Source organism: Amblyomma mixtum, chromosome 2 (genome assembly GCF_055824585.1).
Source record: "Amblyomma mixtum isolate Tamu chromosome 2, ASM5582458v1, whole genome shotgun sequence".
Classification (NCBI taxonomy): Eukaryota; Metazoa; Arthropoda; class Arachnida; order Ixodida; family Ixodidae; genus Amblyomma; species Amblyomma mixtum.
The window spans coordinates 54,807,038-54,820,459 of NC_143013.1; the positions used below are offsets into that span (position 1 = coordinate 54,807,038).

General features: G+C 43.7%; 1 protein-coding gene across 1 annotated transcript in view; it reads left to right on the forward strand.

Annotated features, from left to right (window-relative positions):
* LOC149359399 (glutamate receptor ionotropic, kainate 2-like) overlaps nt 1–13,422 on the forward strand; it is a 228,886-nt gene that overhangs the window by 166,116 nt on the left and 49,348 nt on the right. Inside the window, exon 5 of the mRNA XM_089571616.1 lies at nt 1,582–1,635. Coding sequence (XP_089427742.1) covers nt 1,582–1,635 — 54 coding nt within the window. The remainder of the gene's footprint in view (nt 1–1,581; nt 1,636–13,422) is intronic.

The following is a 13,422-nucleotide window of genomic DNA, read 5'->3' on the forward strand; positions in this document are numbered from 1 at the left end:
AGCTGATTGGGACGCGTGTGTTTCTTCTTCTACATTGTTATCAATTATCTCTCATCTAGAAAAAAACGATTACGCTATTAAGTAAACTATCATCAACACCACCCTCTCTCAAAATGAAAAGAACCATTTTCCTATGCGCTCCTTGATTTCATTTCAAGTATGCTGACTCCGTAAGTATGGACGAACATGCCCGTCATGTGCTATGGGGGACAATATTCTCCAGAGCGCGCTGCAAGCGATTTTGGCTAATGGCTGCTATGTTTGCAAGCGCTCGCCTCCTATCACTAGCACATATCATAGCAAGCGAGTCCCACTTTCATCTCCATAAGTGCGGTCTCTAGACCACGGCTAATCACAGGGCTATCAGCTTTGGTTCCCGATGACGCATCCTGGAGAATTTTGTCCTCGACAGTACCTGCCTTAGTCTGTTTAAAAAATAAGCGAGGGCCTGGTTCTTGCAGTTTTGATTCCATAGGTAGAAAAAGACGGTTCTCGCGCAGCTGCCACTCTGCTTGTTTGATCTTGTTCCACTACAGATAAAGTTACAATACTCGTCTATTAAAGCACCTTTTTCCTCTGGTTTACGCGTAGTGCAACGTCGGTTATAGAACCGCCCTTAATGAGGCCACCTTTTTCCTTCGTGTTATCACCTTTCACTCACATGAAGGCTTAATTTATTTAAATATGTTGGCCAACTCTCGTGTTGGGCTATGCACCTACTTGTTTACTGTGAAAGCGAAAGGCAGTGGGCGAGTGCTTGTTCATCTATGCTTGTCAGTAAAGCTGCTTGAAAATAAAGCTTGTCAATAGTAGAATTTGAAGTCATCGTAGCTTTAGAAATTGGCTCGTAGTAATTAAGAAAGTATTATTAGACAACACATTTCATTGGGCTTTCCCCAGCCATATCTGCATAGTTAGCACTTCTTTACTGAAGTAAGCCGAACATACTCTCTACAACAGCAACACACCATTTTCAAGTTCTCATCTTCTCCCGGCACCGCTTACATCGGCTCGTGTAGATCACATGATGAAGACTAAACCCATTTTCGCCCAGAGAAAACGATACAAATATTCACCTTTGGTCCTGGCTATTGAAGAGTGGAATTCGCTTCCTTCTAGTACTGCGACTATCGCTGAAACATCATCATTTCAAACAGCTCTTTGGTCCTATTTAGAAAATTCTAACATATATTGATGTGCGTTCTTCTTATTTTTTTATCACTGTGTGATTCACTTCTTTTTTTTTTCGTTGCTCCAGTGTGTGTCTGCGGCCGTAACGTTCCGCAAAATGTTAGATGCTGTGTTTAGTAACTTTCGAAGGTGGGATTTTTCTTGATTTTTTTTTGCGGGGTTTGCTACTTGTGCATTTTTTCAAATACGTGTTCCTAGCCTTTTTTTCCTTTCTGTTATTAACTTGTACATGCCTTCTTAACTTGTTTACTTCTGTTTTCAGCCGTTTGTATTCTGTGTTGTATATTGATTGTTTTCTTTGAAGAATCCGTTCTATGTAATGACCGCATTGGGCCTTTAGATTATTATTGAAATAAATAAGTCTCACTTATTACCTTGTTTGATTTTCAGGCTCAGGACGTTGGAATGCTGACAGAATACCACAACTACGTGACGACATCTGTGGTAAGCATCGTTCTTGCTTGCTCTGATTATTGCACTAGAGAATGTCTGATGCCTACAAGCACGTGTAGAAAATTTTTGCGAACTTCAAGCGAGTTCTTATTTTTAAAGTAGCCATTACCCTAGAGTATTGCGTGACGGCTTCTTACCACAAGATGGTGCGGAGGTTACACTGGGTTGCTGTTTATTGCGGAAAGTGCCATGTATGAGCGGGAATCTCCATTGCCGATGGCTTCGCGTGCGAGGAAGAGCCTCTTGATATTTGCGCTCCCCCTCCTAGAAGAACTTCTCAACGGTCCCTGGCCCACCTATGGGCTATCCAAATAAGAGGCCGCCGAGTCTGCAACAGCACATGGGGCGAAATAGTAGCATCATAATTTATTCAAGTGTTCCTGCACCTGACTAGCACCGGAACCAGTGAAAGCAATTTTGCCGCACTCAGGAGATGCAGTAGAGGGTAGTCAAGAAAAAAGCTGCACTTGGTTTTGTTGCCACAGCAACTAGCCTCTTAATTTCACCTTGCAGGGTGATGGGAACCATTGCAATGTTTCGGCGGCCCCGTCTGTCTGAAAGCAGAGAGCAAATGGAGAGAAATCCGGCTAGGCGTTTGCTGCCGCAGAGCTGTTTACAGATGGCTAGCACCAGTTTTCAGTAGCAGTTTTTTTATTCACAATATTACTGTCTCCTTCATCTTTGTGGCACTGCCGCCACCTGGCGGTGTAAATTCCTTTAAAATAAAAAAAGCGCAACATGACTGCACACGGTCGCAAAATTGTGCACGCTTTCACTTGAGACTCGGTGCTTCTGAAGGCAATTTCGTGTTGACGAGCATATTTCCTTATGATGTCCTGATTCAAACATCAGAACGAATGGTACATGAGTAATCATAAGACACTTACAGATGAATAACTGTTTAAAAAGTGACTTTATAAACTAGTCATGGGAGTTCATACGTTCTGCATGCACGTGCGCTGCGCTGACTTCGTCGCCCAGGAAAGTCAGACTGCGCTGTCGAAAACCCATGTGATCTGTCGCATGTAAATTAGTGACGAAGATTCTTCGAAGCACAGTTGGCCTGGCCTCTTGTCTTCGGGGTTGGCAGTTGGAGGGGATGAGAATGCGTCGGCATCGCAGGGTCATTAACTGACGACGCCATTCTATTAAAATTATAAGCCCTCCCACACCGGGAGGAATCTAATCGAGATGGCCAAGCTGGGGCCTAGCTATTACCAGTCGCCTAGCGAACTTCACGCGTGATTTGTTTTATGACATCCGTCAAGCAGATTATTGGCCGCCGCTGTTTGCGCGGTATGACAGGATGCAGTGAGAACGTGTGCGTGTCTCACAGTGCGCCGTCTCTGCCGCTCTGTATGACATCGCTGTATGTCACCAAGTAGCCGAGACGACGACCTGAAGGAGCACATGACCTCTCTGAAGAGGTTAGAAGTTACATGATAGGGTCTGCCTTCCAGAAGAAGACGAGCATAACGAACTTTTGCAACGACGCTTTTTTCTGACTATATATTTAGTTAATGTGGAAAATCGAGTTACTATTAACTTCGGATAGAACGGACTCGATCAGTGCCACCTTCAGGTTGATTATAATTGGGCTCGACTGTGGTCGATTAGAAGGCTTTGGATAACAGAATGATTGTTCATAGTTTTTCTTTTTTTAACAAGATGCCCAAGATGGCCTAATGATTGGTGTGTTGCTAGGAGTTATTAAAAACAATCCATAGGCGGTATTTTTGACAGCACTCTATTCGTGAGTTATCAGCGCGCACTCTTCAAATTTCCGCGATTCTGATGAAGCTGTGATAGAATGAGACTGAGCGAGCAGGACTAATGGATGCACCATTACTCGCTCTCCGTCACCGGGTTCCAGTCTCGTCTACGCCGTATACAGCTCGCGCAATACGACCTACCGGAAGGACTTTTTTCCACCAGAACTTCCGGTAGCTAAATCCGGATGCGGAGGCATTTCGGTGCGATGTTTTCCGGAACCGTTTTAGGAGGCACATGAGAAAGCGAGGATGGGGTGGACTGAACGCTTGAGAATTCTAGGCATGACAGATGGGGAAGAAAATAACACAAAAATAGGGAAAAACTGCGGGGGGCCTAAAACCCAGGTATTTCCGCTTCCGCATGATGTCAGTTAACGCCTGACCGTGCTACACGACCACCAGCAGCAGTTTTCAGCCATGGCTTCATACATGGCCTGGCTGAAGAAGAACACTGCCTACTTCAGAACTTGTATTTTACTTTTCTTCTCTTTGCTATACGTCGCTGCTTCGCTTCCTTGCTTGAACGTACGCGTAACTTGTACGTTAATGGCGATACGAACGGCAGAAAATGCCGTGGAACATATCTCACCTGCTAACACTACGCGGTGTGCTCTAATTCATCTCGCTGGCAGGATGGTGGCAGCCGTTCCCTCATTGCAGCGCACGCTCCCTGCCCGTGTTGACTCACCGGCTCCACCCAGGAAACGAGACCTGCTGCTGTTCTGAGCAGGGAAGCTGTCGAGATTACGGCGATGAGGCCCCGCGAGAATGAAGCTAAACCCTGAACGGAGAAATAAAAATGCTCAGCAGCAACGAAGAGCTTCGCAGCCAAGCCTAGAAAACACTTTTCTCCCCAGTCCGCGTTCATCGTGAGGGTGTTGTGGCTCCCGCGTGACGCTAGAGGGCGTTAGGTGCTCCACGCGGGAAGCTACGCCTTATTATGAGCATGGGCAAATGAGTTCCGGGAGGCGACCGGTAGCATTAGCAGAGAAAGTGCGTAATATTTCGCCGTTTCTTTGCCGGCTAGAACGAAAAGCTGTATCGTTATGAATTCGTTCGTGGTTGGCGTGCGGTTCTCGTTTTTCCATTATTCGTGGTTTACTCATTCTAGTCAACACACACAGTTTTTTTTTTCCTTGCTCCCTGCGGTCTGCTATGTTGGCTTCTCCCCACACTGGCATTAAAAGAGTAAAAGACCTACCCGCTGCATGAGCGTCCTGCAACGGGACATATGCATCAGTTGTCTGCATAAATTTGTCCGGTAATTAGCCGGCCTATGCGTGCCAGAGAGCCTAGTTTCCTGAAAGGCAAGGCGGAAATTCGACCACTGACGCGGCCGCAGTAGATTTCTTCTTTCCATACTCATGGGTGCCGCATTACCTAGTTGTTACGGGATGAGAACATTGTGCCCAATGCCTATGCATTCTTCCGAGGGGGACTATGACAATGACCTGCCCATTCGTTAGCAGAACAAAGAACCTTTTTGCTGAGGACTTCCGGTTAGCCTTGCCTAGCGCAGGCGGAACAAAGTGGGCGGGACCAGGTTAAATGAAGAAACAACGAACAGACAGCACAGCATCGAGACAAGCAACGATCCTCTTGTGCGCATAAACCCAAGACCTTAGCCTCTTTCCATTTAACATTTTTTTATCGCGCAGGCGGGCTCGCTGCAGCAAAAATTCCTCCTTAATTACAAAATTTGGAATAGTAGCAGAACAGTGGGCACCCGTTTCAATGCAAAACGTCATTCAGAAAACCTATATCTCATTCTGCTGAACCACTCAGAAAATACTTGCTGTGGTTTGCAATAGCTAGGTATACACGTGTGCCTCTGCAGAGTCATAAGTTGTGACGCAGTCTCAGAGTGCATCCGAATGATAGAGGCCATTCCACGCCACCGGCTGCGAAGACCGGCAGCTCTGAGGTTTGGGCATAGCGGGTCAGGTGGCTGACGGTCTCAGTGTCCAGCGAATGTCGGCGGCGGCGGAGTAGGGAAGGGTCGCGTGCAAGTCAATACCGAAAAAGCCTAAATGGGCATGTTATCGGCTTCAGCGGAGAAAAATCGGACGGGGGACACTTGAGGGGTTTGCATTCGGTGCATGAGCGCACATGTGCGCACGTCCTTCCGCAGTTAAGAGTACTACATGCCACGCCAGTAGAAGCGGAGCCGAAGCAGTTAGTACGTTTTCAACTCACTGGCACGGGCGATTTGAAGGCTGCTGTGGTAAAAGGTACAGGCTTCGAAGCGTAAGGGGCGGAAAACAAAAAAAAATTGTTATTTACGTCCCTGGGAAATGCAGTTTAGGTGTTTCAGAAATTGTGTCCCATAGGCAAAATAGGTGGTTTACTGTCGCAGCTAGGGCATGAGGTGCTGAATCGTTCCAACTCGCATCCTAAAGTGTCAGCCTAACCATAGATGGCCTGTTTGTCTAATTTTCCGGAGGAATTTAGTTCAGTGCAGTACAAATAATTCCGGAGAGTAATGACTGTTCCATTAGGTGGTAGTTTGTATCTTGTATTTGGGAACAACACGAACGCAATCACGAGCGCACAAACCATTTTGCGTTTTGACTCTTGCGGAAGCCAGGACTCGTTTCAAGTACAAGTTTAGATTCAGGATAAATATCGTCAGCATTTTTGATGAATGCCGAAGATGCAGCTGATAAGCAATATGAATATAACTTTTAACTCCCAAGATGAGTTCCCTGCGGCTTAGACTTTAGGTAGAGGGCTGATCGATTTGTTGATAGGGGGTATAGTGCTCGTTACGCGCTTTTACTTTTCTCGTTCGTATTTTTTTTAGGTAAATAGCCTATTTATAACAGACTCAGAGTAGGCACTATTCTGTGCAATGGCTATTCGGTAATTGGCTAATCATGCACAAAAAGCACAACAGGCACTCATCGGGTGGTTCAGTTGTCGAAAGTTTTGCATGTAGTGGCTTGTTCTAAGTAGGAGTGCTTAACCAGAGATACTCTAACATGAAGACCGAAAAAAAATTACGCAGCTGTCATCACAGTAAATAAATATTCTACAGTGTTGCAGAGGCGCGCAGCACGCCACAAATATTAAAGCCCGTTTCTTATCCAAATGGAAGCTATGATTACAGCACCGCACTAACTGCGCTCGGGAAAACGAGAGCTGTTTCTGGAGTGCTAGTAGCATTTTGCGACAAACGAAGATTTATGCATAAGAGCCCGTGGTATCACTTTCTGAGAAGTCATGGTAACATGAGGATTCTGGTGAATATTAGATATTTCGGTTACAGAGTAAGGCCAATTCACGAGTCATTTTCACTCGAAAAGTGAAAGCAAGATTCCTGGAATCCATCTTAAAAATGCTTCTAGCATTCAACTTCGGACTGGAACACAGGCACTTGGCATGAAGGAAGGGAACCTTGTCGAAACGTTGGCAAGCTATTGGGCAATTAAACATGATCACAGAAGTGGAAATATGCAATATGCAGGTTGCATGGTTCTGCACTAAATCGAGGACATGTTTACTACAGGTGCCACAATTCCGGCTGCAATTCTCGCAGGCCTTCTTAAAAGCTAAAGCAGTTTTGCTTCCATCTTGGGACTTGTCTTATTATTGTACTTCTGAATGAGGAGCAATATGGTATGACGACCGCTAAACATTGTGGCGTTAGACATAAGACATCAAAGAAGGCTGCCTGGTTTTTCATACTCAGTTCGTTTTTTTTCTATGAACAAACACCGTAGTGTTTCGGGAGAATCATCCCTCTGGGAAATTGAGACCAACAAACGGACTAAAAGAGCTGACGCTCAAGAGAAAAGAAGATAAAGAAGTACTAAGCTGCGCGCGTCTTATTTTCCGATAGAAAAGGCACTCAAAGCAAACACGAGACCAGAAAACGCAGAAAAGGCAACTTATCAGGGTGGGGGCAAGCAACAATTCCAACTTCCTTTGTTTCAGGCAAAGCCTTTCTTTTTTGCAAACAAAGCGGCCAGAGAGTAGTCGTAACAGCACCTGCATTATGCATACTGCAGGAAGAAGCGAGCCTGGAAAAAGAGTTCGCGATATCTCCCCGTTTCATTTCATGTAGAGCTTACTGCCTCATTTGTAGACTGTCTGCATTCCCCGCATGTCTAGTATACTGGCGCTGTTACGCAGCTCTCAAAGCCGTATTCCTTTCACGTTTGCTTTTGAGCATCACTTCAAGCAGCGGGGGATGGAATGTAGAATGCGAAAGTATGCGGTATTTCAGGTCACATTTGTAAGACGTGAGCTGCTTGGCTCCCGTAAAGTTAGGTAAAATAGCTCTAATAACAGCGAGGCCGTTTAGTGAGCTGATATCACCTGGTAAAGAAAAAAGAAGGAAAGGGCAAGTGAAGATGAGGTAAAAGCAATGGGTGAAAAACTTGCTGTAGTACTAGTATACATTAAGAGAGAAGTTATGGTTACGGTCTAAGCCCAGATGCGCTAGGACGTGTGCGCTCTGCTGAGCTACAGTGAACATGATTACGAACTAAACGCGTTTTAATATCAACGACGAATTCAAACAGATGAGCATGAATGAGCTGGAATATGAGGAAAGAAATACAGGGAAAGAAACCGTGACAAACCGGCAAGACACACTTATCGCTTCGAGGGTTAGCATAAAATAGTGTGCGCACACAGGCATTCTACTGCGAGCAGCAGCAAAATGGAATAAAACGGAAGCTTAAGACGGAAGAGTAGGTGTCTGTAATTTTGTAATTCTAGAACACTTTTCTTCTCGGTAGATTATCTTAGTCAGCAAATCCCAGTGCACCTGTTTAAGGTCTCAACGAAAAAAACGACATTCCGTCGCCCACCAAACGTACTTGAAAGGAGCGCTATGTCGCCAGTTTACGCCTATGTCTCACGAACGAGGTGCAGAGTAGTGCAAAGGGTGGTATCATCTCCATTTCCAAGTCACCTTTCCTTATCCGTGCTGTTGTCAGAAGCTGAAAGAGAGAAAAGGAAAACCGTTGCATACCAATTGTGCTGGAGAAGAACGACGGATAGAAGAAAAACAAGTACTGGGGCCTGCAGTTTTCTTTATTGAGTTTTTTCTTTACCCGTGATGAAAAACAAAATACGCGTGTATATATATACCGGAAAAACATGGCTCGCAAAAGTTTTTTGTGTGTTTTCTAGCTCCCTGGTATTGCTAAATTTGTTTCCCGTCTTTTTTCTATATTTCGGAAGTACATTAAGCTGCGACGAGGGTGAAGGCGCCGAAAGTGCCCGAACCTCCTTTGACATTTAGTTCAGAAAAAAACCCTACAGAATTAACTTTTTCAAAATTGCATTTTGGTAAAATTTAACTCAAAAGAAAAAAGATGACAGGTCAACGTGGCGGCTGGAAAAGATGTGCTCAAGCCTAGCGTTCTTGGACAACAGTTTGAATTGAATGGCAACTATTGAACGTTGTACGGTACTACTACAAACATACTGATGGGAACTGTCTAATTTTACGATTTGTGGCGAGATATAGAGTTTGAAGCTTTTCTTCCACTTCTAACGAATGGGGCGATTTTTGATAGTAATTGTGGGACAACGGTAAAATTTTGTAAGTTAATATTATGATTGAAATGTATTGATTCAAACATTGATATCCTTCATATTCCATTTTCCACCGTACATGATTTTATAATTCAAAGCTTGTAATTATACTCATTCTTAATCATAAGCAGCACTAACACCACTTTTGGAATGAAGCCTTGTATTGTGTTATTTTTGCCTTACTATGTGTGTTAATGTTGTATTACGTGTTGTGAATTATTTTGTTGCACTTTCGTTTTTGTTTCTGCTGCATATGTACAGTATGTACAGAGCGCAATGTGTCTGGTTGTATGCTACTGCCTGAGGTGGTGAGAACTTAGTCAAGCGTCCTGGCTTTTTTTTTTCTCACCACCTCCATCATTTGTTATGATGGAAATAAACATTATTATTATTATTATTATTATTATTATTATTATTATTATTATTATTATTATTATTATTATTATAACATGTTGATGGAAATGACGTAACCTTCTGATGCCTAGCAAAATATCCTATTCGATGCCTATGCTGCGCTCCAATCGATACATAACCAACGGGCTGCGGCTTTGAGAATAGGTACGAGAAAATTACAGGCGCTCCGCGTAGGTATCTGTGGATACATTGATTTTTTTGGCACAGTGTTACATTATGGGGAAAAAATTCTGTTCGCAAATAACTTACAATCATAAAAATGCGCTTGTTCAGAAATTTGTGACCATAACTGGTGGAAGATATTTATTTTTGCTTTATGAAAATGAACGTAAGCAAGAGGAAAAATAAGAGTTAATTGTAACAGAAACATAATTCTAAACTTCGAAGGATATCTGCAGTTTACCTCTTATAAAAAATTGTACCGTTATTCTGCAGCATGGAATGTAAAGGAGCTGGAGCCAACATCTTAATCTGAATTATATCGACGCGCAGGATTCTACGATTTATTTCACCTTAAGGGATGAGATACAGTGTCCATGGTCTGCACACTCGCAGTAATAGTGCAACTCCAGCGAAAACAAAGAATTTATTTCATGATCGATTACGTAAAAAAAAATTGCAGGCAACGCATGTTATGAGAGCAGAGCTACCCGTTAAAAAGGAGTCATAAAATTTTAATTCCTAATAACATAAGAGAACGCTGCTCTCGGGACCCTAGTCAACGTTGTTGTCGGCGCTGAGTGTCAAGCTTAAAATATGGCAGTGGTGAATCCATAAATATAATCAGGAAAGTAAGGGCATGAAGAGTTTTTAACATTTCCTTCACTTGTGTCTATTCTCAGTTGTTGCTAGTAATCACATTGGAAAAGTCGCGCTCATCAGCAGAACGCTCGATCATTTCATCATCTTTAGGAGGCTGTAAAAACACTAGACGTGTGCGACGAGAGTAACCATTTGGCTGTTGCGGAAATTCCAGGGGGACTGTTCCACCGTTTCAAAATTTATGAACTGCGTAGATTTTATTTATTATTTCTTTATTAGCTGAATATTTTTATTGCTTTTCGTTCTTTCGGACGGCCTTTCTCTATAAATTGTGGTCTAATGCTGTGCTCCTCGGCGGGGTTGGCAGCCAGTCAAGCTGCATACGAGGAGCTTTTTCTCCCATGCATTGTGTACCAAAAAAGAAGCAAGCTCAAATTGAATTTCCTTTTCTGGTTCAATCTTGGCGAAAAAGTGATAGAAAATCTGTTAAAAATCTCTTCCAGACACCGCTATTTCATTTAAATTAAGAGGTTGTTGATTTTGCACAACGTAGCTGAATGGGAAGCGAGTAATTCCTAAACGGTTGTTACTGTTGCGTTTAGACGAGAAATTCGCGCCCGCGTTTCAAATGAAGTTCTGCTGACCCAACTCAACAAATGCTAGTGTAGGACAACGCTACCAGAAAGATATAAAATTATTTCTTCGTGCATTAACCAACAAAGCAATCTGCATGCCAGACATCATAAGGCTTCTGAAACATCCCAGATACACGCGCCCACAAACACATCCTATGCGCACCTTTCGCTGAAGAGGTAAATTAACTGTTCGTTACCGTAACTGCGACATCTGTGGTCAAACACCCGTTGCCAGCTCTCTAGAAGGAGTATGCAATTAGGGGGTGAGAAGATTTCAACAATGCCTAAAATACTACGCACAAACATTTACTTCCCTTCAGCCTTCGCTTATGTAGTGGTGTGCATTCTGTGTGACCGCCTGCCACCAACGCGATTCACTGTTCGTCAGCTGTATTCTGGATGCCCACCATATGCCTGGCACGTCGTCCTCCATGGCAAGCACAGAAGCACGTCATGACGTTCGCTCCTCCCCCCTCTTTTCTCTCAGCACTTATAGTAGGGAGACATGGGAAACAGCTGCCTACTAGTGCCCACGTGGCTTTGGCGCTAGTCGAAAGTCATAGAGGTCAAGCACTAGACCTAACATCTGAGCCGATGCAGTACCAGGTGCAGACCCTACTCCATTGCGGTTAGCCACCGAGCACTGCGTACCAGCGCATTGTTGCCGTTAGCCTAATTTTGAATCCATCTCCACGCAACAGTTTCAGAAATGAGCATTGAGTTTAATTGACCGCTTAAAATTTTTTAAAGCCCATAAGCTTTCAATAGGAACTCAAATTTTATTGACCCTTTCCAGTAAGATACGAAAATGTGTTTGCTAATGCGATTCAGCAGGAACCGAATTGCTTGCAAATCTGCTGAGTCTCATCTGAATTTCACTTAACGGCAAGAGGATTGCCTTCGAGTGAATTGAGTCACATTTAATTTCGCTTGTCAATAATTTCTTTAAATTTAATTCTCGTGCAATGCTCAATAAAATGCTGATTGTTAGTGTAAGATGCGAATGCATTCGCAATATTTATGAAACAGTTTCGAAGCATTCAAACACTGCGGCAACTCGAAAAAAAAAATAACGTTCCACATAAGCGGAAGTCTACATCAAGCGCCGATTAAAAGAAATAATTATACGCTTTTGTTCAGTAATAAATTACTTCAACTCAGAGAAGTATGTAGTTAAACCTTTTTTGTTTAAACTAATTACGGACTGCGCCAGTACTGGTTAAATTATTTTTTGAAATCTCTATTTCTTAACAAATCACCACTCACACTAGATAGTACACAACATCACATCTCCATGGAACTGTGCTCTCAAGGCAGTCATGTGACCGATGCCCATGCTTAGGCCTCACTAAGCTACCTCAAATTAACGAGATTAAAATGTACTCCATAATTTGAACATGTCGGTGCTGTGACAGGTGCGATTTTTACACCACCACAGTTCAAAACTGCGGTATTACTTGCGCTTTAGCCGGCAGCCCGTCGAGTCTGCCTGAGGTCGTAACCACACAACAGTCGTCACATGCCGGGCGTTTCAACAACGTTCCGCAATTTTTGAAAACAGGCGATGTAGAGCATGAGAATACTGCTATGAGGTGCTAACGTGGGCTTCTTAGCTACTATAGTTAACTTTTAACTAATGCTGTTAGTTTCCTTAATTATTGAAAAACATGTAGCGCACCTCAAGTGGTGGCTCTGTCAGTTCTTAGAATGTTGAGAACACAGTTACCATCGACTCTGTGGCCCAACCTGTTTTGGCTATTTCGACTGGTTAGCTGCACAGGAGGGGTTAGTTCGTCTGCAATTTTTTGGAATGCGCATGTATTCTAGCGCAATGAAAAGAAAATTGGTTTGGCCCAAGCACCCCTGCCAAATAGGTTTCCAAAATTCCAAAAACTGACAAGAATCTTGTTTACGGTTGGCTACGCGCCTCAGTAAATAAGGAGCCTGGTACTAATAGGTATAATTTAAGTATTGAGTGTTAGTTAACTAGCCAACAAGTCAGCATATATCAGTGTTTTTTAATGTGCTGCACAACAGACAATTGTACGTCGTAAAAGCGCTCTTATAACTAAAAAAAGATGCCCAGGCTTAGCTTGGTTAAGCCAAGAATGCGTTGCATATTGCGCGGTCTTTTTGCGCGAGGTATTGCTTGGCGGCACTCGATTTTCTCAGCAGCTTTTCCTCCGTGACGTATGGATGGATGGATGGATGGATGGATGGATGGATGGATGGATGGATGGATGGATGGATGGATAGGAGCGCCCCCTTTGAAACGGGGCGGTGGCAACCACCACCATGCTCAGCCGTCTTTTTTTTCTTTTTTTTTTAACGTGGTTTGGTGGCTGCCCGGCCGCGCCCAAGGGCTGAACTGAGTGATTGCAATATGCTAGGCATAAAAGAGGCTATTATTAAAATTGCGGAATAACTTAAGTAAAACACGCTATAGCGGCTTCCTTTGAGACAATTTTACGCGCTTCATGTGGCTTTACGTGACTATGTTGGAGACACCATTCACTGCGTAAGGATTCCTTCCACCATCTGACAGCTAAAACCGCAGCCGTAACGTAACAGTGAACGCGACAGAGACTTTAAAAAGGGACGCTGCCAAAAGAATACCTACAGCGACCAGGGAGCGCTCGAGCTGC